This window comes from Crocodylus siamensis, chromosome 2, assembly GCF_052110815.1.
Source record: "Crocodylus siamensis isolate JL-2025a chromosome 2, ASM5211081v1, whole genome shotgun sequence".
In the NCBI taxonomy this organism is placed as follows: Eukaryota; Metazoa; Chordata; order Crocodylia; family Crocodylidae; genus Crocodylus; species Crocodylus siamensis.
In genome coordinates, this window is record NC_143396.1 from 8,739,091 (window position 1) to 8,766,058 (window position 26,968).

The 26,968-nt window shown below is 47.6% G+C and overlaps 1 protein-coding gene across 5 annotated transcripts in view; it reads left to right on the forward strand.

The window, feature by feature from the left end:
* Nucleotides 1–26,968, forward strand: part of SFXN5 (sideroflexin 5) — a 211,271-nt gene that overhangs the window by 94,071 nt on the left and 90,232 nt on the right. For all 5 annotated transcript variants that reach the window (XM_090035125.1, XM_090035126.1, XM_090035128.1 and 2 more), the window contains exon 10: nt 16,356–16,446. In XM_090035125.1, coding sequence (XP_089891251.1) covers nt 16,356–16,446 — 91 coding nt within the window. The remainder of the gene's footprint in view (nt 1–16,355; nt 16,447–26,968) is intronic.

A 26,968-nucleotide genomic window follows, 5' to 3' on the forward strand; every position in this document is an offset into this window, starting at 1 on the left:
AGGCTTCTGATTTACTGGTAACTAGTTTTTTTGTTCCCCCATCTGGGGGGTTAGATTATTTTTATTATGTTCTCCAGACGCTTGCCAAAGCAATCCTTCTCTCAGTCTTTTATTTTGATTGCTTTATAAGCTTAACTGCTCTTCTGAACACTTAACCAATAATTGTTCTTTTTCACCAATCAATTGGAGTCTTGTTTATTAGAGCTTATTTTCTAATATCTGGCTGCTGTTCATGATGGTGATGTGTGAAGTGCAGTTAATACCAGCTGGTTTTCCTAAACAAGACAGACAAAGCCAGGGGATATCAACAGGATTTGAAAGAAACCAGGCATATTTTTAAATGAGCGTTTTTTTCAGATATTCTGAGTCCAAAAACTGTAATAAATCAGAGGGGTTGACGATGATTTGAAAACCCTTCCCTGAAAATATAAACCCACATCAGTAATTTGTCCAGCTGTTGAAAGGTAACAATGTTCTGTAAGCAAACAGAGTTTGTTAATAAAAATAAATAAATAGAGACATGTTCACAACGATCAAAATATCATTGTTAAAAATGGTATTTAAGTGCTAGAGCCAAGCTTTCCACAAGTTTTGGGGAGGGCGTTCTATGCAAGGTTTGGTCTGAACTTGTTGCTAATCCCTATATTAAACTGTGGACTCTCACTCCAGATTAAGCCAATCGTGGTGATAGGCCAGGGGCAGGCAAAATACAGCCCACGGGCCAGATCTGGCCCACCAGGCCATTCTGTCCAGGCCGCAGGGTCCCTCTAAAATCTAGACAATTATTACCCGCCAGTAGCTGCCTGTTCGAAAACTGACCAGGCACCAGCGGCACAAGGTACCGACAGCACAAGCCACTGGCTGCAGCAACAAGCAGCTCGAGCTCTGGTTACAACACAACCAACCCAACCCCAACCTGATCTGCCCTGCTGGACCCCCACCCCTCATAAGCTTCTGGCTAGGAGAGGTTTCTGCCCTGGTGACCCTGTGGCTGATTCCCAGCCCTTCCTTGTCTGAGAGTTGAAATACAGGTAAGACATGGTGGTGGGGAGGGACCACTGGTGGCGTGTGTGGAGTTAAGATAGGGGGTGTGGGACTGTGTGGGGGCTGTGCGTGGGTGTGTTCAGAGGCATGGTGCAGGATAGGGTATGTGGGAGGGTGTCAGTGTGTGTGTGTGGATATGGTGGGGGAGTATAGGAGTGTGTGCGGGGTTATATGTGTGGGTATGTGTAGGGGAGCTGTGGTAAGGTGTGAGATTATGGTGGGGGGATGAGAGTGTGTGTGGAGACTGTGGGAGGGTATGGGTGTGTGTTGAATGTATGGTGGGAGGTGGGGAGCCAGCTCTCTCTGTTGCGTCTTGGCAACGTGCAGTCCCGGCTGCAAGGCTGGGACCCATACGGTGCAGCATGAGGCCAGCTTAGCCCAGTCTGGCACAATACAGTTCCAGCTGCAAGGCATGTCATGGAGCCAGCCTGGCCTGGTCCAGCCCAGCTGTGGCGTATGGTTACCAGCTGCAAAGCCAGGGCCCATGCAGCCAGGCACGGAATCAGCCTGGCCTGGCCCAGCCTAGAGTATTGCGTCCAGTTTTGGGCCCCGCAATTCAAAAAGGATGTAGAGAAGCTTGAGAGAGTCCAGAGGAGAGCCACGCGCATGATCAGAGGTCAGGAAAACAGATCTTACGATGACAGGCTGAGATCTATGAGGCTCTTTAGCCTGGAAAAGTGCAGGCTCAGGAGTGATCTGATGGCCACCTATAAGTTTATCGGGGTGACCATCAGTATCTGGGGGAACCTTTGTTCACCAGAGCGCCCCAAGGGATGACGAGGTCGAACGGTCATAAACTACTGCAAGACCATTTCAGGCTGGACGTTAGGAAGAGTTTCTTTACTGTCCGAGCCCCCAAAGTCTGGAGCAGCCTGCCATCGGAGGTAGTTGAAGCACTTACATTAAACACCTTCTCAAGTAAATTGGATGCTTATCTTGCTGGGATCCTATGACCCCAGCTGACTTCCTGCCCTTCAGGCTGGGGGCTGGACTTGATCTTCTGAGGTCCCTTCCAGCCCTGATGTCTGTGAAATCTATGAAGCCCCTCCCCTCCCCTCCCCTCCGTGCCAGGACCCGTGCAGCACGGCATAGAGCCAGCTTGGCCTGGCCTGACTTGTCCCAGCTGTGGCACGTGGTTCCCTACTGCAAGGCTGGGACCCACGTGGCATGGCACAGAGGGGACAGGCCAGGCATGGCTGGCTTCATGCCACGTTGTGTGGGTCCTGACCTTTTAGCTGGGAATTGCATGCCACAGTTGGGACAGGCCAGGCTGGCTCCATGCCACACCATGCAGCCTCCAGCCTTGCAGCCAGAACTGCGTTGTGCTGGGGGGACTGGGCCGGGGTGGCCTCTTGCCACGCCATATAGGTCCCTGCCTTACAGGCAGGAACTGTGCACTGCAGCCAGACTGAACGAGTGGAGCTGGCTCCCCACCTCCCACCATACCCCCAACAATCACCCACACCCTCCCACAACCCCCACACACACTCCTGCACCCCTCACCATATCAGCACGCACACCATCGCCCTCCCATGTGCCTCACCCCCCACCATACCCCCAAATACACTCGAACCCTCCTACAGCACACACACACACTTCCACCTTCCCACCCCTACCATACCCACACCCACTCCAACCACATACCCCATGCTCCTCCACATACCCTCACCCTCTCCCATACACCCCACTTACTGTACACACACCCTTACACTCCACCACACCCTCACACCCACTCCTCAACTGCACAGCCCCCACATACACTCCCTTACCCCCCACTCCCACATAATATACAAGAGTAAGAGTGTATTTTGAGCTATTATGCAATTGCCTCTAGATATATTATGCAAACACATGTAAATCAGGACAAAATATTTTTTAAAATAAAATTAAAATAATTTTTAATAGCTGTTTGATTTATTTATTTTTTAGTATATCATTTGGATTTTTTTTCCAGTTTCAAGATGGCAACCCCCTCTCCCCCAAGGAGTACTTCTGGGGCAAGGGGAGGGACTTCTGATGGCAAAGATCAGGGGTTAGGAACAAGACGTGGGGCGGCAACTGTCACAGACAGGGCTACCCATGCGGCCCTTGATGACTCACCAAAACTCCTTAAGTGGCCTTCCAGCCAAAATAATTGCCCACCCCTATGATAAGTTCACTTTATGGGTTTAAAATGGCTTTTCCAAGTGCACTAATCTTTGCCATTAAAACAGGCTGGAGGGCCCAACTCGCTAGGAATAACTCAATATGAATAACTTGTCTAAAGACTGACAAGAAGAGGGGCCGGGGTTGGTTGGGTTCAGAGACAAAAACACCTGGTATGATTTTAAGGGGAACAGGAATTATTTTTTGTGGAATATGGGGGACTTATTCACTTAGAGTTATTCAGAGTGGTGGGTTGAAATTAAGAAAGGGGAGCTTTAGGCTTAACATTAAAAAAAAAAAACAAAAACTTCCTGCCAATGAGACATCTCAGGCTACAGGATACTTTCCCTTGAGAAGCAGTGCAAACCTAACTCTGACTGGACACGCGTTTATTTAAAGCAGTTTGAAAAACAGACCTGAAGATGTGAGCTTTACACTCAGAAATTTTCCTCTCTCAATCTATCCCAGCCATGCCCACAAAAAACCACACATGCCTCTCATATTTCCTGAACTAACCTATTTTTGATTTTTCAAGTAGGTATTTCAGAGAACTAGAAAATGACCCTCGAATGGAATTTAAGAGTAGTTAAAAAAATCCAAAAATAATGGCTGGAAGATGGAGAAAACCCGAGCACAATGCAAGCAAGACCTGGTGCCGCTAAATAGTTTTCTGTGTGTTGACAAGATGTGCGGCAGGTGAATGGTGTTTTGGCGCCAAGCTGTCTTACCCTTTCTGGGCCTGCCTCTCTGCTCCCTTACCCTGCGATAGCTCCACTGGCTTCAGGGTTTTTACTCCCCACTTAAACCAGTGCTAGCCAGCGGAAAATCAGGCCCTATCTCTCTCTCCCTCTTTCCAAGATCTCTGGTCAGTGATTTCCGAACTGGCAGCTCTGCTCCCTGCAGTGTCTACTATGCCCAGCTGCTCAGCCCAAGTTGTTGTCTGGGCAGGGGTCTGCACTGGCTCAGCAAGCCACAGAAAAGCAATTAGCAGGTGAGAAGATTTGTTTTTCTGTGGCTTGGCTTCCCAGTATGGACAATGGGGCTGGTTAGCAGTAGCAGCCCAGGCAGGCAAATGGGAGATTAACAGCAGTGAACAGAATAGACTAAATGGGAGAAAAAGGGTGGGGAAAAAGCTGGTGAGCCTGGGAAGAGAAGGGAAGGGAATGAGGGGCTCCCTTGTGAGATAAGGTGCTTCAGGCTTGCCAGAAATTGTTGGCTTGCAGCACTCTTGGTGACAGTATTTCAACTGAAGGCTCCAGAAGGTGGATTTAGTCATTTCTGAGTAGTGAAGGTGTGCCCAGGACTGTAGAAGGGCTCCCATCCAAGGAGTTGGCTTCTTGCAGTCACTGTGGCTCTGACTGAATAGACTTGGAGTCGGTTCAGGTAGAGGAGGCTTGCAGAGGCCTTCGTGACCGGGAGGCAGGAAGAGTTTCCAGCCACAGGGTTGAGTCAGACTCGCTTTTCACTAGTTGCAGGAGCTCTTGAAGACGAGTGCCTTGCAACTCCTTCACTTTGAGGATGGAGAGGCAATGGGACTTGATCCAACACCAGTAGGTCTTCAAGGCCCTTGCAGAGTTCAGGGAGGTGCAGGGGGTTTCCTTGGGCAGAAGCTGGAGAAATGCATTTCTGGATGAAGATAAAAAGAAGCTGAGACATGTGAAAGTCCAGTGTTCAGGTTTCCCCTGTCCCCTTTTGTAAAACAGAGTAGGTGATTGCCTGTGAAATCCCTCACCCTCTAGGTCAGTACTTTCCAACCTTTTCCAGTTGCAAGGGCTATGGGACCAGGATCAGGGCTAGGGCCCACAGCCCTCCCCCCCACCCCCCCCCACTAGTGCCTGTGAGGTGGCAGTTGCTGTGGCTGGAGTGGACCACAGAGCCTGACCACCCTCTTCCTCCATAGGCAGCACAGCCAGAGCGGAGCCCATGGGGGTGTGGGGGATGGATACAGGCTCGGGCCTCCCTGCCCTGCTGCCCTCCCCCTAGGGGCTTCTGTGGCCCAGAGGGCAGGACCCACATGCAGGAGGTCAGGGAGGTTTTGTGCAACTGCTGGGAGCTCCATGCCAGCCGTGCCACCATGGTGAGGCACCCCCTGTTTGCCCAGCAGCAATGGTGCAGAGTGGTGCTACTGCCAGGTGGGCAGGGGGCACCTTGCCATGGAGGGGCAGCCATCATGGGGCTCCTGGTGGTGGCACCAAGCCTCCCTAACCTGCTGTGCTGTGAGGGAGGGCAGTTGGGCAGGGATCCCCAAGCCCAGCAGGCAGCTTGCATCCATCCCCATCCCATGCACAAATCTGTGGGGCATGTGGCCTCCCATGTCTCCTTCCCCAGGAATGCATGCAGCGGCAGGGAACCAGTCCCTCCACCACCTGCTGGGTGAGCCGCCTGTCCTGCTCCCCCAGCCGGGCTCTGCATTTCAGCCCCAGGCCCCGGGCACTGGCCCAGCTGGGTGGCACACCCACCTCCAGCCCTGCACCACCTCCTCCATCCCTCCCTCCCTCCCCAGGGGGGCCTCAGTCTGCCCCCGCTCCCATAGACTTACCTGTAGGGAGCTGCAGGAGGGAGTGGCCTGGTGGCCATGTACATGTGTGCACGCAAAGATGTATGTGGCACCCGTCCTGCCTGATTGCCCTCCTCCCACTCCCTCCAGCTCCTTGCAGGCTGGAGCACTGCCAGCCTGCAAGGGGAACCCTTCCTTTCCCACTTGTTTTTCTCCTTTAAAGGAGAAAATCTACATTTTTCCTCAGAGAACAGAAAACCCAGATCCTTATATAATCGGTCGACACTGTCGGGTGTCTTTGCAACCCCCCTTTTTATCGTTGCAACCTCAAGGTTGGGAACCACTGCTCTAGGTAGAGACAACTGCTGTTGACATCTGTGGATCTGCGTGGTTTATACGAGCCAAGGGTCCGAGCTTCCAAGCTTAAAAAAATCAGGAGGTCAGCAGAGAAGACAGCGGGATAAGATAGCCAGGAGAAGATGCTGCAAGAGATGGACTTTACCAAAGCGATGCTTAATTCTCCGAGCAGGAGGGGAGCTTGGTGCCTGGATTTCTTCTGGAAGGAAGAAGAAATACTAGCGAGCAAGGCATCTAATGACTGGTTGAGAGAGGGGGAGAGCGGAGGCGGGAAAGCCAACCTGGATTCAGCCCAGAACTCCAAAATAGGTTGGAAAGAGAGAGAGGCAGTTTTCTAGGAGATGCCTTTGCAAAAACTCACTGAAAATTGTGAAAAGATCCAGGAAACTGGGCACTATAAACACTCCTGCAGCAAAAACGAGAGAGTGCCTTTCCTCTTTTTGACAGCGTTCTGAGATCAAGCAAGTGGGAGCCTGTTTCTGTAACCACGTAGGCAGAAGATTCACCAGGAAAGGGAGACCTTGGGCACCTAGACTCCCCCCTTCCTGAGGGATTATCCTTGTCTCTGAACTACGAAGTCTGGCTCCCTCTTGCTTGCCGTCCTGGCCCCAAAAATCTTGCACTTCTGCCTGCTCGCTGGGCCAGCATCAGCAGGAGTAACTCAGTAACTTGGTGGTGAGGGTGCTGTCTTAGGAGGAGGAAGTATGAATCCCTTCCCACTGAGGATGGCCCACACCTCAGTCTCTCAGTTCCTATGTCCATTAGGCTATTGGGCAATTAGACTCTGTTCAATAGTCTGTTGGGCAAAAGATGAGTGGCATCACCCTTATCCTAGGATATTTGGATACAAATGAACAGAAAGGCTTACTGAGCAGCTCAGACTCTAGAGTGGGGTTGGTATTTGAGACACACACTTGTGTTTAGTATTCCCACTGGGCTAGCACGCAGGCCTTCTGAATCATCCTTCAGAGGTGTGTGCCTCTCTCCATTGACTCTAGGGAGCCTAGGCTTGGACTCTTGTTAGGATTGTTAGCCTAAGGCAGGTAAAAGAAAGTCCATGCAGAGTAGTGTATAGGAAGGACCTTTGAACCAGCATTAACACAAAAAGGCCCTGTCTACTTCCTGCAGTGAGCAGTATCATGTGAAGTTTTTCACTTCTCCTATTTTTCTTTGGCAGAATTTCTTAGGTCTCCCAATTATGAAACATATGGTTATGCTTGTTCAACTGTTTGCCACTGTCATCATTTGTTCACTTCCTGTGCTCTGCCGCCACACGTAAAGTTGGCATCATTCTGATCCCACAACAGGGTGACCAGTAAGTTGCACCAGGTTCACACCTGTATAAATGCAAGCAGAGTGAAGCCCTGCATGCACGTCTGCCTGTATGCATGTGTGTAGCCTCACACAGGAGCCATCAGTAGCAGCTCTTCAGGTCACACTTTGTGGGCAGGTCTACACGTGCGTTTATGCCAGCTTAAATTTACTGCACAGTAAATTACTGTGCAGTAAGTGGAAATAGGCCAGCCTCTACAAGTACAGACATTAAAGTGCATTAATGCTGTGTGTGGACTGACTTGGGACCTGCATGATGGAGGTATCAAATTTACACTCAAGTCAGATTAAGTCACCATATTTACTGTGAAGTAAGGGCATGCATGTGTAGACACATGTCCTTACCGTGCAGTAATTTTGGCCACTTCACAGTAAATGTGCACGTGTAGACGCGTCCTGGGGCCCTATTAAATCCCTTCTTGGTGAAAGTAAAATCACGTGTGTTAAATTTGATGTCAATCGCAGCTCTTTGTGGGGTAAGTAGTGAATTTCCAGGCAAGCTGAAAGTAAATCCACTCCATTGTTAGGAGTTATGTGACTGAGCATATGTTTGTGAGAGCACGCTGACCTGTGCTGACTGCAGGTTGCTTGCAGCTTTCCCCAACTTATAAAAGAAAAAATCCTGACAAGAAATGTTCAATATGCTTTTGTTTGTACTATATGAGAATAATGTGCATCTCCGTTATGTGGGAAGCATAAGGTCTGTCTGTTCATTTATATGTTTTTAAGTGCTCGGGTTTTGTAAACAAAGTGACAGATAAGTACATTGTTATCACTTAGCAACCTTAAATGGATTCTGAAACAAAAGTGATTTTTGTTTTGGTGTATAACAACCAGAATTGCATGCAGAACTGGTGCAGGCATTTTCCATGTGGTTTGACCACACACAGCTTCAAGTTTGCAGTCTTTGAGAGCAGGGATGTTTTAGCTGTGGGTGGAAGGAGTCATGCTTTTGCATCCAGATTCAATCCCTGACGTAACGACTTACCCAGGCATGCTGGCTACATAAACATTTCCGTTTCTATACACTTGGAGACATTTGAGCGCCTCTTCCCAGGCAGCTGTGAATGCCCTTGTGTTCAGTGAATGCACCATAGTTTTATGGAGGTGTCATTGCTGCCTTTTCCCCTGCAGCCCCAGATCCTCACTTCCAGCATGTACCCAGGTGCTGGCTGGGTGACTCCGCTAATTTTTTGTGCTCCTGTTTTGTTTTAGTGTCTGGCAGTTTAAGAAGCAATGAAACTAGGCAGAATGGAGGGAAAATAATGAAGAATTTATGCTTGAATGCTAGTGTGAAACAGCCTGGACAGAATGTAAGAGAGAAGCATAGTTTTTTTTTTTTTCAAGATTACCTTCTATAGTTGGCTGAGCAATGGAGTGGAATACACTTTCTTGTGGAGGAAATGTAATAAAAGGATCACTCCACATGCTGGGATGTGCTGCTGAGACTAGAGCCCTTGGCATTGCTCGCCTGCACTTGCACAGACAGCAATGTCTCCACTAAGGACCCTGCCTCTAATGGGCAATCGTTCACAGGCATTTTTCCAGGTTTTTGCACATCATTTACCCAAAGAATTATGTCTGTCAGGCAGCCTGTGAATGTTAGGTCCAGGATGGCTGCGTCACCTGTGCTAGACTTCACTATATGGAGAGAAGTTTTCAGGAGACATTCAGCCAGGTCCTTTAGTATATGAATTAGTCCCACTGAAGTTAAATCAATGTTTGATTGTATGAAAAGCATTGTCCTGGTGCAACGTGAGGCGTGGATTTAAACAGATGCTGTTAAACTGTTGCAAAAGCTGTTGTGGTATAAAAGTATCTTGCACCAGTTAGAGAGTCAGGAGCTTCCGCTTGCACCAAAGCATGCAGGTCCTCAAACCGTTTTATGCCAGTTTAAATGTGTCTGCCTTAGGTTGTCATATACTTCCCATCACTGTCGTATCTTGAACACCTCCCAGTGTTTGCACTTCCCCTCACAACACCTACCTGAGGTCATTTGACATCTGAGAAATTGAGGTGGAGAGATGGTAAACAATTTGTCCAGGATCATGGGGGAAGTCTGTGGCAGAGCAGGGACTTGAACCCAGGTGTCCCAGTCCCTGAGGTGTGTCTTAATTACTAGGGAAATCTCTCCTTCCTCTTCCAGTTATACCAGTGCAGCTTTCCTATGTAAAGAATTAGAGAGCAGTATACAACAGAGCATTTGGACAGTTACACATAGCTTTCGTTTGAGCTCTGCTTCTCACCAGAGCATAGCGTGGACGAAAGCCCATGCCGCTCTTGGTGCTTGCTATACTTTGTGAAGCCTACAAAGTTCAATTCCTTAAGCCAGATTTGCCTGGAGGTCCTTTATGGCAGTGGTTCTCAACCTTTTTTGTACCGGGACCAACCCATTTGGAAACATCGATGGCCAGTCCCAACCCAGTGCCCCTCAGTCCCGACCCTCTGCCCTCCATCTCCAGGCATCAGCCTCTCAATGTGTGGGGCAGGGGGGCCCCAAGCAGCCCCTTGCAAGCTGGAACTCTGCCAGGCTGCAAGGGAAAAGCCACAATTTCCCATGTTTTTCTCTAAAAGAGAATTCATTTTTAAACTTTGTTCATACATTTTTTAAATTTGTTTGTGCCCCTTTCATACATTCTTGCAACCCACTTTTGAGTCATGACCCACGCTGCTTTATGGTATGCTGTTCAGGGAATGGGTATCACTGAACTCGTTTTAGTAACTGTCTCAAGAGGGTGCTTTTAGAAATCATGGCCAGACCTTGCAGCAAGAGGAAGGCAATATTTATTTCTTTTATTTGGCACTTGGCTAATATGAGCCAAGCCTTTGATTCTGGCCCATATTAGCTGCTTGTTCATATCTGTTAGATGCTAGAGCCTACCTTTTAAGAGGGATGAGAAGGGAAGGCATAAACATCACTTGAACGGGGATGATCTGGTACTCATTAAGGAACGGGGATGATCTGGCATGTTGCTGCAGTAGGTTCAGCTTCTCCTAGCTACCCGTACATAACACGCTCACAACCTACCTGTGCGATCCAGTCTTGTGCTCTCCACCTGTAGTGCCACCTTGGTGCCCTGTATGTCTCTTCTTAAATAAAAGTCCAAGCTTCCTTCCCTCTAGTAAAAGGAACCCCTCCTAATCCGTACCATCCAGCCGTGTCCCTTTCTTCATTCAGATCACCCCAAACACTCACTTCTTCCGTGATGCTCACAAGCAGAAAGTCCATAATAAAACTACAGTGCTGAATAGGAGGAAATAACTATTTCTGGTGATTCCCTTTCTGGGCATCCAAGGTCATTGTGGCCACTCTGGGCGCATCTATATATGTGCTTTAATGCACAGTAAACTATTTGACTGCGTATTAAAGCGTCACATAAAAAAGTAACATTATGCTAATGCTCAATAAAATAGCTTACTGCACATTAGGTATCACTAAAACATGCGAATGCACTCCTGTGCATTTGCACTGCTTAATGCGCATTAATTTAGTACTTCACACTGGAGGTACTAAATTTAATGTGCAGTAGAAACATTGCATTAGTGCATGTGTAGACATGGCATCTGAGCCTGGCTTCTTGGGATTAAGTTCTTCAGGTTAGAGACTATTAGTACACTCTTCTCAAACCCTAAAGCAGAGGTATTGTTAGCTCCCTGTCTTCACTGTATCTCTTATTAATGTAGCCGATTGCAAGGTATTCCTCTCTCCTGGCCTCCTTCCCCACCCCAGCTCCCATCACACACTCGCTCACACACACAGACACCATTTTTCACTTTCCTGTCTAGGCGAAGGCGCCCCTGCGGATTTTTCTAATCCCAGCTCCCTCTTCCTGATAATTGTTTGTGAGCAGTGTGGAGTGACTACGTTGACAGGCTGTGAATTTGGTGCGATAGCCCGTAATCAGTTTGTGAGACCGCGCGGGAGGCCACCCACTGCCCTCTGGACTATCTGCCACTTAGTGCAGTAAAGAAACATTTAGAACTGGGAGGAAGTCACTGCAAAGTAGGGCGAGGGAAGGGGGGAGAATGGTCCCTTGTCTCCTCAGATTACCAGTAACAGAGACCCAAGAGTGGGAGGGAAAGCGCCAAGTGACTGAATCCAAGAGCAGGCAATTAAACTTCCTTTGTCTGCTTAACTTGTGTGTGGCAGGACATGGCTTTGAATCCCAGATCTCAGCCCTGAGCAGATCCCACCCTCCATGGGCTCCCTTCTTTTCTAATAGTTGGTAGGGTTGGTTTTTTTTTAAGTTTGTAGAATTTTTTCTGATTGCTGTGCAATCCTGCATAACATAGGCTAGCAAACTTAACTTCAGCCTCGAGCTCACAGCTTCTGTTTTAAGCTACCACATCTATGAGAGAGCCACTGGCCGTCTTGTCTAAGGACTCATCAACAATTGGATGTTGAACTGACTTCAAGTTTCATGATGTGGTGCAGTTGGGGCAAACTGTTTCCAGAGCTTGTCCCGATTCAAACTCTTATTCCCGTCCTGGTAGGGGATACCCTACCGTGATGCCCGCTTCCATGATGCCTGCAGGCAGAAAGTCCAACCCCCCCGATCCTGCTGGGCATTGGCAAAGCACTGCATTGGCACAAGAAGTGAGCGTTCGGGGGCGAGCTGAATGAAGAAAGGGACGTGGCTGGCTGGAATGGATCAGGAAGGGGTTCCTTCACAAGAGGGAAGCTTGCACGTCACACTCGTTCTTCCACGTAGCTCCTTATCTTTCTGTTTAGGCCTGTGTACACAGCACACATTGTGCATGGCACAGGGATTCCTGTCTCGAGACCCTCCACTACCTGTCTGAGCCACCAAATCAAGTCTCAGTTTTCATTGCCCCATATCTCTATCCTGCTTTCACACAGCATCCCACCTGGGCTCTCTCCCCACTTCTTTCCTGCTCATGATCTCACCATTTTCTTCAGCAGAGAAAGGTCCATTTAATAGTATCTCTTCTACCTGCCTCCTTATTTGCTTTCTTTAGTGTCAGCTCTGATTCCAACTTTTCTCTTCTGCATTCCTCTAGTTTCCCCTGGGCTAAATCCTCCAACCTTCACTCCACCTTTACCTTTATCCTTGTCTTGCTGTCTTCTCATGAACCTCTCCCCACATGCCACTCCTCCCCTTCTAACTCAGGCATGTGCTCTGCATCCTCATTCTCTTTTGGCCCTTTCATTTGCTCTTCTCTGTGCCACAGGTTCTGTCTTGCACCCTTTGAGGCTTTGTGCTTTCTCAGATATGCTTGCAACTCAGAGGTGGAAAGCGAGGTTTGAATCTCCTTGCCAAGACAATGGCAGGCATTTAGGTTAAACATCAACAGTAAGCTCCACCTTAACGTTGTTGGAATTGGCGGACTGAGCTGAATTTAGTTTAGTGCCCTGGCTCCAGCAGCAACCCGTACCAGATGCTACAGCAGAAGATGTAAGCAGCCCTGCAGTAGGCTGATGTGGGCTACTCTCTGTCCTTCTGTTGTGCTCCTAAACCCTAGGGACTGGCTTTTGAGAGGAGACCAGGTGCTCTAGTTCGGGACTGCTCAACCTTTCTGTGCCGTGGGCTGGATGGGCAGTGCCCAATCTGTCCGCAGGCTGGATCTGGCCATTGAGCCCCATCCAGCACATGGCATGGGTGAAGCTGGGTTCATTCTGGCCATGTGGGAGCAAGTGGGGCAACCCAGTCCTTGATCCTGATCCCGATCCAGCTGTGTGGTGGGGAAGGGGGCATGCCCCAGCTCTGATCTGGCCATACGTGGGGAGGGGGAGGGGGAGAGGGAGAGGAAGAGGGGCATGGCTCACTCCCAGTCCAGCTGGGTGGGACTTTGAAATTTCCCCCACTGCCAAATTCCCTGACCTGTCAGGAGCCCCGTGGACTGGCTGGCATGTCTCCATGGCCAGATTTGGCCTGTGGGCTGGAAGCTTAGCACCCCTGCTTTAGATCCTTAATATCTTTTTCTTACATAAGACCCATCTTTAAAAATGAAATAATCTCTTCTTTCAAGGTGAACCCAGATACTTTTTTTCTCTACCATTTCGAAAATAGTCACCTTAGACGTGGGTACTTGGTGTGTGTGTGTGTGTGTGTGTGTGTTGCTCTTGATTTGCAAGGAAACAAATAAGCGGCTTATTGAGAACACCTGGTACGGCCAACCTTGGTCAATGTTGTTGTTTAGATTTTTTAGATTTAGATTTTTTTTTAAAGGCCTTAAAATGTTATTTAGATTTTTTTTTAAAGGCCTTAAAATGTTTTCTTTGTAACTTTGGGGGCTAAAATTCCTTTTTCCCAATGAAGTGTCAGTGATTATTACATAATCACTTGACTCCAGGACCTGGAGCTTTAAGAAAGCCTTCACATTTCATAACAACTCACGATAAAATGGAAAGCGTTGATGAGACTTAACTGTTCCTGGCACCTGGGTGACAACCACTGGCAAGGAAAAGGGTTAAAAACCTCTCATTAAACAGGATGGGGTTTGCATGGGGTGAGGACCTTTTACCTGAAGTAAAACATAGACCCAAGAGAAAGCAGCGTTGTGTTCACACTGCTAAGTAAACAGTGTAAGCCCTTTTGTGGTGGGGGCAGAGACTGTCTCTGGCTATAAACGGACATTGTTCTTGGACCGGGATCGACTGTGCTGGGATGTGTCCCCGCGCAGCTGACCCTCCTCACTGGCAACACAGATGTCTCCTGCTGTCCCTCAGGGTCAGGCCCCTGCCACTCACATGGCTTCTGGGGCCTGATCATGTCAGACAACTGCAGGAGGAGGACCGGATTCAGAGCATGCCTCTGCAAGTGGAGCACAGGTTGAAGCATGATAGCACAGTACACACACTCAAGGAATCCCCTGCCAGCAGATCTGCACGGTGTGTGTCTGCAAGCGGAGAACCCAGGAAGGCACTCCCAGGACTTCAGGGACCTGATCCTTACATACCTCAGGAGTATCCATGCATGGGATCGGGCTCCTGAAGCCCTAGGTGTGCCTGCCCAGGGCAGCTGGGGAGCATGGGTAGCTCTGGGCTGGCCATACCCTCCTGCCATAGAGCAAACAGACATCCACTGCAAAAAAGCAGCACACATTTTAACTATATATTATTACAGCCACAATTTTATGCATTTGTAGCGCTACAAGGGGCATGGACATCTGTTTGCTTGGGCTTCATGCCACCATAAGAATTTTTATGGTGGCACAAAGATGATATCTGTTTTCAGCCTTTGTTAGGCATTCGTATATTCTAGCATGGTGGGGTCCTGATGTGCGACTGGTGTCTTAGGTGTGGTTTATTATTAGGCATAGATAATTAGACATTGCATTAATATAAAAAATAAATATACTTACTGCCATGAGACTCTGTGGGATTGTCTACATGTACATTTATGCTGGCTTAAATAAATTACTGTACAGTAAGTGGGAGTAAGCCAATGTCTATATGTGCAGGCGTTAAAACGCATTAATACTGTGTGGGTGTCACAGATGGAGGAGTAAGTGCTTCCAGCAGTGTACTCCCAGGCCCAATGGGCGCTTTTCTGCTGCTCTTCCACATTTGCCTTTGAAGTCTTCACTACAAGCAGAAGAATCTGATAACCAAGCAAAGCACAATATGTCTGCAGATTAAGTAAACCGATATATATATAACTTCTGCCTTATTGCTCGGGCAGTAGCAGCAGCCAAATGATCAGAAGTTTTCCTCCTCAACCCCCTAATTTTCAGAGGCTGGCAGCCTTTCTAAAACTTTCATATTTGGGGTTTAAATTTGGCAGGGCTTGGGATATCTGAGCAAACACCACTCGGCTGAGGATGAGAAAAAAAGAGATGCTTTTTTCCATTATAACAACAAAAAATGTTATGCCTTCTGCACAGTGCTAGAGCCAAGGTAGCAGGTGACAGTGAAATGGGTCCATTTGGCAGGTGTATGTCCATTAGGGTACAGAGGTGCCCTGTCAGCATCTGGTGAAGATCTGCTTGGATCTGGCAAAGTCCTAAGGGTTTGATAGTTATTATTGCGCTTGTACATTGTTCAAACAGCCAGAGGTGCTTTTCAGCCTCTCCGAGTAATCCCAAAGAAAGCGATACGCGCTGTGCCTGCATGTGAAAATAAGAACAGGTTGGAAAATGTTTCCTCATCTTTAGAAAACTTAGATATTTTTGCATAAAGAGGAAAAAAAATGAAATCCCCCAAATGAAAATTTCTTGGTAGATTTTTTTTTACCTCTTTTGGCTAAACACAGGATAGGAAATACAGGAAACTGTTTTCAGCCCCAAATTTCCTATTTTGATGGGTTTTGGTCTCCAGATAAAAAATCAAACACTTGAGGAAGGCAGATACTTCTTACAAATGTATTTGGTGAGTTGAGAACCCGGTTTTCTACTGAAATGAGTTTAGATGGAAAATTTTTGGCCAGTTTATCTTGTAACCGACATTTGTCGCCCTGCTATTGGCTGGACAGAGACCCTGACAGAAGCCTTGTGGTTACAGATGTGAAGCTAATTTTACTTCTTAGTTAAAATGCTACAAATAAAATGTTAAAGTTGGTTAATTTACTGCTTGCAACAGTTTAAAGTGTTACAAATAATAAAATGCAGAGAGCTCAGTGTCATTAAATCACTAGAGGATGCTGCAAAAATTGTGTGGTTATAATAAGCTGTCTGTCTGTTCACTGTATAGCTGAGGTGTAAAACAGTGAAACCTCTGTATTCACTAGACGGAAGAGCTGCAGATATCAGAGCAAATCTGACAAAATTCCATTGAACTGGATACAAAGAGAAACCAACCAGAAGAGATGAGTGAAACTTTCTTTTGGTGGAAGCGAGGGAAGGGAACACCGGCTAGGTTACCTTGCTTGGCTGAGTTTTGGAATGATTTCAGGAGCAAAAGGCCTCTCTTGTCTCCATTTATCAATGTGAAGAGGACCTCTTGGTCACTTCAGGTCTTGGAATTTGTTCCACCCCTTGTAACTAAGTCCATCTTTCTGTTTGATTTCTCTGCCTAAAGGTGGGCCTTAATGTTCTGGTTCAGAGAGCAAACAAGTTTACCCCAGCCACCCGTCTCTTGATCCAGAGGTTTGTGCCATTCCCTGCTGTAGGTAAGACAATACATTTTCTCTCTACTTTGTGTGTTTGTGATACTTATCTAACTATGGATTCATGCTCTTCCACCTATGCAGGTAGTTTCTGTCTTCGTGACTTGCGCTGCCATTAGAATGCCAGGCAAACCACATTGCCAAATTATACAATGAGTGGTTGGGATTATGTTTTCCTAACCAAGGAATTTACTGTTACAGGGGGACCTTGATGTTGGTTGCTAAAGAGCAGTCTATTTGGGTCACTCATGCCATCAAGAGAAGATTGGGCTCTTCTGAACTCTACCTTAGGTGATCGTATAGCCCTGTCTTAGAGCAAACAAACTCTAACACCTGCTGTTTATGGACCGTGGTTTGGTTAATAGAAAGCACTTGCAAGGTGTTACCAGGCTGACATGTTTTGGTTTGTATCTTTGAAATATCATTTAGGTCAGGAATTGGCAAACTACAGCCAGATTTGGATCCAGCCCATGAGGGTCTGATTCTGTGTTGGAGCGACACCAATTTAAAAGGGACACATTGGGCATGTCTACACATGTAATTACATGCACCTAAACTTAAAGCATTTTTGTTTAAGGTGCATTAAGGTGATTTAGGTGCGCATCTACCCATAGACACACTAATGCACATTAAGGTGCATTAAATTTAGGCTGGCATAGCCATGCCGCATTAGCCCACATGTAGCCATGCTAATGCACATTAACGCAGAGTGCATCCATTAATACACACTGCGTTAATGCATATTAAGCACGTACATGTGGGCTACTGTGACTTAGCTATGCCAGCGTAAATTTGGTTTTTGCTTTAAGCAGGTATCAAATTTAGGCAGGATTAGCTTAAAATCAGGATTTTTAAGACATATTAAGGGTGTGTGTCCACACATGTGTGCCCTTAATGCATCTTAAAAATGGCAATTTTAGGCTAATCCCCCTAAAGGGGCCACATGTAGACAAGCCCACTGAAGCAACAATTTAAAGCTTTCTGATCTGTGCCCTCACCACCAAATTTGCCCTTCCCTATTAGCGTTCTGCATAGCTTTCAGTGGAAAGGGGCACAGAGCAGGGAGGAGATTGGAGTAGCTGGGGAGGAGGATTGGCAGTCCGTGGTGGTAGCTGGGTCACAAGTGTCCAGCCTGCTGCTCAGAAAAGTTGCCAGCCCCTGACCTGGGTGAAGAAGGCTGCCTTTTTAAGTGCAAGAAGATTTGGAACTGTCATTAAAGTATTCCAGAGCGATGAGAAAATATTACAGAAAGAACATGTTTTAGTAACGGGTAACAAGTTTCGAGGGCTGAGATCAGAGTGCAGGGATCTGCACGTGGTGCAGTTATTTAAGGGGTTGCTGTCCAGTGCCCGTCTACTCTTCCAGGCAGGGACCATCCCATTTCCTTGTAAAGAGGGAGGAGCTGTTGAACCCCTTCCCTTCCCCGCCCATTAGACACCCACATTCATTTTGAATAGCAGTAGTGAGAACTAGGTGTTAATGCAGTAGCCAGCTGCTTCTGGAGCTCTGCTTTCAAACCTACTTACAGGTTCCAAGTGAGGCAATTATTCCTGGTATTAACCTCTCCTTGGTGTTTAGAAAAGCACAACGCAATTAGCAGTAGAAGCACCAATTCCCAGTGAGATCTGGCGCAAATCACAACCGGATTTGTAAATGGCCTTATATTGGGGCGTCTTATTTTTTTAAACTCCCAAGTTAAGCATGCTCTTTAGAGACACCGAGCACCTTCAGCTCCCACCAAGTCTGGCTGGAGGAGAGGATGAGCTGGCCTTTTAACAACTAGGCCCAGAGATTCTTAATTTGGATGCACAGAAGTGTACACACTCATCAGGATCTGGGGGAACGTCTGTTCACCAGAGCACCCCAAGGGATGACAAGATCTAACGGTCACAAACTCTGCCGCGACCGATTCAGGCGGGACATAAGGAAGAACTTCTTCACTGTCCGAGCCCCCAAGGTCTGGAATAGACTGCCGCTGGAGGCGGTACAAGCACCTACTTTGAATTCTTCAAGACACATTTGGATGCTTATCTTGCTGGGATCCTATGATCCCTGCTGACTTCCTGCCCTTTGGGCGGAGCGCTGGACTCTGATCCTCTGGTGTCCCTTCCAGCCCAAATGTCTGTGAAATCTATGAAGTCTGTGGCTACTGTTAGAAGTATTGGCCTTGACCTTTTTGTGCCTTTCAGGCTTTCTGGTCTCCCCAACAGCCATACCACAGACAGACCGACCCTGGATATCTGTTCCGTGAAGCTCTTAGGACACTTGGCAAACACAAATAATGATCATACTTGTCTGCCTATAAGACGGGTTGTGTGGATTGCTTGTGGTGCACTTTAAACCTGAACTGTTCCCCAGGCTTCTGTAAAGCAGTTCTCCCTTTTCATCCGGGAAAAGTGTGACTCCTTCCAGGACCTCAATAGGCAACAACAGTTGTAAATGGTATATTTTATGCTGGGTAGAATGTATATGGTGTTGGTTTAGGATCATAAGCAAATAGGACTGGAAGGGACCGCACAAGGTCATCTAATCCAGCCCCTGCTCAAGGCAGGATCACCCCTGACTAAACAATCCCAGCCAGGCACCCATCCAGCTTCCTCAGTTCCCAAGCTTGTGGGTTCTCAGTGGGTTCAAGGTGCCTATACCCAAGCAAATGCTCCTAATCTCATCTGAAGATGGAAGCTAAGCAGTCCTGGGCTGGGTTCATAGTTGAATAGGAGGCTCCCTTGTATCTCCAACACCTGGGAGTACAAATGAAGGAGCTGTGGGTGAATGCTAGGGCTCAGATCCTGCTCCATCTCTAATACGTTTAAGGCTAGGAACATATATAACTTTGAACCACTTTACAGCGGAAGGGAGAATTTCTGCTTGGGTACAGGCATGAGCTGCTCTAATGTCACTGTTACATCTGCCTACTCTCATAGCAGTTCAAGTAAACTAAATCTCTGTAAATATAACTCTTTGAGAAACAGGTAAGGCCACAACCATTTTGCTGCAGCACAGGAACATGCAGAGGTAATGGTTACATCAGAACAACATATAGCAGTGTCATTTCATAACCATGCTATTGTAGTGTCTGGGTGTGTATGCCCTAGGTAGCACTTAGATTTTTTTTGTTATCTAAGCCTCTAAGGCTGATCTTTTCCACCCTGCTCAAGTCTTGGAAAACACTTAACCCGTATGCTTTTGTGATGCATTGGTGTATTCTTCCAATCACTATTTCACACAAAATGCACAAATAACATTGGGAGCTGGGGCCAGAACCCAGACCTCCCTCCCTGGGGCGAGTTGTCTCCACTGGGCTACAGAATCAGGCTCTCTCTTCCCTTCTGTCCTAATCTATGATACTTGCATTCCTGTTTCTCCAATAATCCAGTTTCAACACAGGGCATGGAGGAAGTCCTCTGTTCTGCCAGCATATAGCCTGGTGTTTAGGGCACTCATGTGGGAGATGTGGGTTTGAATCCACACCATTTGGCTACCTGAAGAGAAAGCTGTCATTTCACCAGCTTCCTCTTGACCAAGCTTGGCATCAGCTAACTCGAGATCAACTCCTGGTATAGGCAGATCTCCTCAAGGCATCAACAGGAGATCATGATATCAGAGAGTGCAGCCATCCTTCAGACCGACTGGACTAGTTCTGTGATGTGAGTTGAAGAACAAGACCTCAACATGTTATTTAAATATCCAGGTAGTAGCCAAATAAGCATTCAGTCCTGTGAGGTGCTGGGAGTCCACACCTGCATTTTGGAAATGAATTGGGAATTCAGGAGCTAGCACTTTGCTGCACAATATAAAGGGATTTTAGTGTAAGTTAGAATCAGGCCTTCTGGGATTCAGTACGGACTTAAATGGTACCTAAGCCTAGCACAGACTCTGCACAGAGGTAAATCTAACCTTTAGAGCTAAGCAAATTATCCATGATTGTTAATATTCATTGGATGATTTTTTTGTGTTGTTGAAATGATTGCATGTATTCATCACTCAAAGCTCTTATATTTCTCCAGCATGTGGCTCTCAATCAGAAGCCCATTCAGGAATTGCACACTTCTAAAGGAAATATGCAGTTCAGACGTAGCTACCAGCAGCTATTTGATCAGTCAGTCCCAACACTCACAATCACGAATGCCTGTACTGCTGAAGATTCATGTTCATGGCAAGTAAGCACAGAGGGTCAGGAATACAGCTGGCTGAATAGTCGTACTTGGCCTTTCCCACTATTCATTCAATTTGACTTGAAGCTGGTACGAGTTCTCATACATCACAGATTGCCATTAAAGTCATGCTCCTCCTGCACTGGCCAAAGAGAAGAATAGAGTTCCCCCTAGTGCACTGTGGCTGTAGGAGGATATTGTACCAAGAGGGGGATGTGTCTTTCGAATTGCTGAAGATTGTGGCAAAACAGCCTTGTAGCAAAGGAACTGTTCAAAGCTGTGGCAGAAATTGTGTCAAAAGCAGGAAGCTTATTTCTCAAAGTTTCCATCCCCAACCAGTTGAAATAATAGTAAATATTGACTGACCATAAAGAATGACAACCCTAAAGCACTTTGCATTCAAGATGTATAGTATTGCTGTGGGTTGAATGGGAGACAAAATCAAGGGCCTAAATCAACGATAGACTTCATCCTTATGGTAGCAAAAATGGATGCAATGCTCTTGCTGAGGGAATACCAACTTTTAGGAGCTTCCTATGGAAAAGGGCAGAACAGTGAGAATAGTGGGCATCCCTCTGCCCCTAGCTCTTTGGAAGCACAAAATGAAACTATGCTGCAGTTTTGTCATTTTAATAGTTTGTTCCAGGAGGGGAAACCTACCTTGAGGGGAGACCTACCTTGGAACAAAGGTGCTGCCTGTGGTGCAGTGGTGTTCAGCTTTTTGGCCCTGTAGGCCAGATGAGTGGTGCAAAGCTACTCTGTGGGCCAGTTTGGGCTCTGGGACCCAGCACACTCCCCTACACACCAGAATTGCAGCCTGGGGGCTTAGCACCATCCCTTCCCAGCCCCCAACACTGGGTTTGGGCCCTAGAGTCTGACACCGCTCCCTCCCACACCTTGGATTGGAACCAGGTGTCTCTGAGCTGCCCCTGCCCAGTCCTGCATGCTGGGATCCAGCACCTGACCCAACATGCAGGGCCTGGAGATCCCCGCGGGTCTGGAAATTTGGCAGCAGGGGTGGAGCCACCACTCCCTCACTGCTAAATTTCCAGACCCGGATGACACAGGCCCACAGGCCAGATCTGGCCCACAGGCTGGAGGTGAAGCCCTCCTGCTGTAGAGCAGTGTTGTCCTTCTGTTGACCAGTTTCAGAGGGTTGTGGGCTGTTGCCATTTGGAGGAGAAAGACCAATGCCATCCCAAATGTCTTTGATGCAGTCCTGCTTGCTGGCAAAGGATGTATGAAGTCCTGTTTGCTGGATGCAGCAGAAAGCAACCAAGTGAGTGCTCCCCTGCTTACAATCCCAACACCCTTTTTCCGGCCAGCACTTGGCCCCAAATCCTTCCTTTGTGCTTTTCTCAAGGCTGCATTCCTGCTAGTTCCCGAAGAGTGTGCCCTTGGCTTCTTTCTTGCTGTCTTCACTGTCTCCACTTAACAAACTTATGAAAAAAGGATGAGGGCAAGAGACCCCAGGGACAGAGGCATTGCCACATAGCAGCAGCTCCATTGCAACTACCCATGCACATCCATGTGCCCCATGGTGGTAGAAGCTAAGCTACAGTAACTTACCCTGATTTCACTGAGGGTCTGAGCTGCTGTGGTTAAACTTCTTACTGTGGATAACAGCATGTGCATGCTGACTTGGAATGCAACAGGGCCTGTGCAGCAAGCCTCCGCTCCCTTTACCATGCAGTGCATGATATGTCCATATGCTCCTCCTTTGCCCTGTCCCTTTTACAGGCACACAGACCATCACAGAACAATAGCTAGGTATCCTCTACTGCTCACCTGTGCCATTGTTCTGTGTGGTGACATGTGCCTTAGTTTGAGTGGAGCCTGATACTGTTTCAGCTACTTACACCCATTATGGAACCACCTTTCTTACAAGTCTCTTAGATAAAGGGCCATAACTAAGCCTAGCATTCCTTCCCAAAGTTAAACTTGTGCAACCACGTTTTCTAGCTCTCTTGGAATACAAAAAAAAAGAAGATATCTGAGTATCTTAAAAGACTAATCACCAGTCAGGAGCCATTGCTGACCTGGATAATGATTATTGCAGCGATTCCACACATTTAATGAAGCTTCTTCTATTTCTGTAGCAGGCCATTAAAGTGAGAACTCTTTAGGGCTTGGTTCAGTTTTAAAGCTTCACCCAAGTTGGTTCTTCTGCTGACTGTGCATCAGACAATTTTCATCCCCGATTTAGACTGCTGCTCAGCGACAGGTGAAATTCTCCAGCCTCTGCTAGATAGCAGAAGACAAAGAAGCATACATTTGCGGCACTGGTCAGGCCGCAGCTGGAGGACTGCGTCCAGTTCTGGGCGCCGCACTTCAGGAGGGATGTGGACAGCATGGAGAGGGTCCAGAGGAGGCCGCTCGCATGATCCGGGGGCAGCAGGGCAGGCCCACGAGGAGAGGCGACGGGACCTGAACCTGTTCAGCCTCCACAAGAGAAGGCTGAGGGGGGATCTATGGCAGTTTACAAACCAGTTGGGGGGACCAGCAGGCATTGGGGGAATCCGTGTTCCCCCGAGCACTACTAGGAATGACTAGAAACAACGGTCACAAGCTGGCGGAGGGGAGATTTAGCCTAGACATCAGGAAGTGCGACTTCACGGTCAGGGCAGCTAGGATCTGGACCCAACTTCCAAGCGAAGTGGTGCAGGCTCCTACCCTGGGGGGCTTTAGAAGAAGGCTAGATGAACACCTGTCCGGGGTCATTTGACCCCGTACTCTTTCCTGCCATGGCAGGGGGTTGGACTTGATGATCTGCTCAGGTCCCTTCCGACCCGACCAACTATGAAACATCCAAAGGTCTGGAGCCCAGCCTTCAATTGTGCCAGCAGGCTGGCGGTACGCAGGTTACCTGCACATACAGCTTTCACACCTTTTGTGCCTGATCACTTGTACATGCAAAAAACAGGACATTTGTGTGCAAGGTGCAGAGCTGAATTGTTAGCCCATGTAAAGCATGAAGCAGTGATCTGAGCATTCACCTGGAAAGGGAATTGCTGCTTTTGCTGGATCATTTGCTGTTTTCAAATGGGCCTTTGGGGTCAGTTGAGGAAAAGTAGTAGGCTTGCCCTTCCTGCCCTCAACCCTGTCCTTCTGTCTTCATTGCTTTCAGTCATCTGTTTCCACTTACTAAGTGTTGCTTTCTGCTGAAAAGTAAGTAGGTATGGTCAGTAGTCCCTGTCCCGCATTTGCTTTTGTTCTGTTTGTGATTACATAGGTGTAAATTTCATTTATTTTCATGGTGTTTCAGACCTTTTCTTGGTATCAGAGAAACAGCCTGTTAATTGCTTTCACTTGATCCCTGTGTGCTTGTTGCTGTTGTGATTGCTTTCCTGTCTTCCTTTCCCTGCTTTACCCTCCTGTATGTCTGACTTCTGCATGTAACTGGCTAAATCATCATGCTGCATTTCCCCTGCCTACACACTACAATTTTATCCACACTTGACTCTTCCCTTCCCAACCATCAGCATAGCATAATAGGGGCACAATTTCCTGGAGCTGGTGCTGCAGTGTGTGTGTGTATGTCTGTATATGTAAGTACAAAGTATATTAATAGTATATAAGGAATGGCAGCACTAGTGACACACATGAACAGGGGTTCATGTTACAAGTCAGTCAGCTGTTGGCATCAATGCTATTGCCTCACAAGCCAACTTAGTTTGTACCTTCTTCGGCAGACCTGCCAGGCTCGTTATTCTTACCTCTGGCACATGCGCTGTGTGTGTTCGCAATGTAGCTGTCAAAGAGTGGCAAAGTGATTATGCCTGACGCAGTAAAACCTATCTGAGTGTGTAAGGTCAGTGCCATCCTCTGAACCCCCTCTTGAACATAAGCACATGCCCCCGGAGCAAAGCAAAAACCTCCAAGCCTTTGACACTCTTCTAGCCTGGCATATTTGTGGAAAACGGTATTTCCTGAAACCATAACTCCTAGAACTGATCACAGAAGGTATGGGGCAAGGCAAAGGAAAAGGGATATTCTTTGGAGGTATCAAGGATCAACGCAATCCCCAGTGCTGTGGTGTCAGGATCTAGTGAATGCCAAGGCCAGCTAGTATGTAACATTTGACCTGGCAGTCTAAATAGCGGTCTCATATTAAAAACCACATCATTCTCTCCCTTTTGCTGTCTGGTGCTCATCCGGCACCTTTGCTGAAGACTCTTGAGATTATTTCACAAAAATAAGCTTTATAATTTTTTACAAGTGGGGCAACTGAGGTATGTGGCATGGTTAAAATAACATACTTAACATCCCACAGTGGACCAGTGGTGGAGTCTCCTGACTTTACAGTACCCTACTCTCAACAGTAGACCATACTTGTTTCCTCTCGTGCTATAATTTGATCCATCCAAATATATGTGTGCGCATACATGTGTACTCATGTGCATGTGTAATCTTCCTGCAAAAAACCCAGCATGGAAATGCTGCCAAGAGTTGTCAAGTAAATCTCTGGAAGTGAGTGCTTATTCAGTGTGCTGGCTTGGGGTGGAGTGAGAGAGGAAGCTATTTGATATTCACCTGCTATGCTTACTCCGCAGTCTGTTCCCCTTTCCCTTATCCACTGCACATGGTTCATCTGTACCGAATGAATAACTACAGCGCAGGACCCACACAAAGAATGAGGCACAGGTCCTGCTGAAACAAAAGCCTTAATCATGTAATTACAGACACACAGCACACACCAAAAGGGCGCAAGAGTAAATTTTATCTGGTTCATCATGGTTAACATGGCCATTTCCTGAACAGCACAGTTACCTTGGAGAAGTTTATCCCAGATTAACAGTGTAGTACACTTTTGGAGTAAATCAGTCACAGTAAACCTGAATGGATACACAGCTGCTCTCTCAGAACTAGTTTTCATAGGACTGAAGTGATGTAGCTGCAACAATTCATGAAATATATCAGTGCAGTGATGCTCAACCTTCCAGCCCCTTGAACCACACGAGTGGTACGGGACCAATGCATAGGCTGAATCCTGCAGGCAGAGTTCACCTGTGGGCTATATCCCACACAAGGCTGGAGATATGACCCCACAAACCAGCCCAGCCATGTGCACTGGGCTGACCTCACCCATGGGATCCGGCCTGCCCACTAGATCTGGCCATGGCGCATCCTGCACATTGCCACAATCTGGCTTGTGGGGCTGTGTCTTCCAGCATGCCGGGCTTCCCATGGGTCCAGAAATTTAGCTGTAGGGGAGCAATGGCAGTGGTAATTCCTGTGGCTCTGGACAGCCAAGCACCACTGTATACAATATGAATATAGTAGCTTTCATCAGTAAATGCCATTACAGTGCCTGCCAGTAGGTTGCAGAGGGGCTGGCTGGCATTGAGCAAAGGTGGCAAGATGACAGACACACGGCTGGTACGCTGGTGTAACGTATACAGGTGTGCAGTTATTCCTTACTTCCTGTGGGATAATTTTACTGTGGGCTGGAGTGACGCCTGCGCTGGGCAAGGGGGGTGGACCTGATGACTTCATGAGGTCCCTTCCAGCCCTACTGGCTCCCTGTGATCAGAGACCTGACAAAGAATGCCTTGCATTTGAAAGCTTGTCTAACTTTATTGCAGCTGCATAGTTGGTCCAATAAAAGAGATCACCCTAAGAAATCCTTGCCTCTCACATCATTTCTGGGCCATCATGGCTACAGCATCACTCTTACTCTACCTGGGTACATCCACCTGAGACGTTTACTGCCCATTTAGGGTGCAGGAAACTCATTAACTCTGCTGTAGGTTGGTACTTGTAAATACAAGTGCTATCCTGTGACGGCTTTCTTTCATGCATAGCAGTGCATGTGTAGACGCTGATGGGGCTGGTTGGGGCAGGAGGGTGCTTCCGAGTGAGGCTGCCTGCTGGCTAGCCCCACACTGAAGCACTTCCGTGCCCTAGCCAGGCCCTCTGAGGCACATTGAGCCAGGCCGGAGCAGCCCTGGGGTGGCAGGCTGACACCGGGACCCCCTGCTAGTTGGGGTGCACTGACAGGGTTCCAAAGCTGATTGCTCTGGAGTAAATTGTTCCCAGGCACATGTTCAAACCACATGCTTAGAAGCAAAAAAACTCTAGAGTAGTAAACCCTGGAGTTTATTCATGTGCACGAATTGCACATGCAGATGTGCCCCCTGTGACGTATACTCGCATTAGGCTGTGTAGCATGTGTCCAGTCTGCTTTTACTAGAAAGTAAGGCATCTTTGGAGTGCTTTATTCTTTAATGCCTCTACTATAAGCTTTTCAGAGCAACCTCAGTTATGACCTAAAGGTGTATGGCAAGCAATAATGAAATGTCCTGATCTGCATAATCTTTGCAAATGGAGCAGGATTCAATGCCTAGTGAAGTCCATTAGAACTTTTTCTG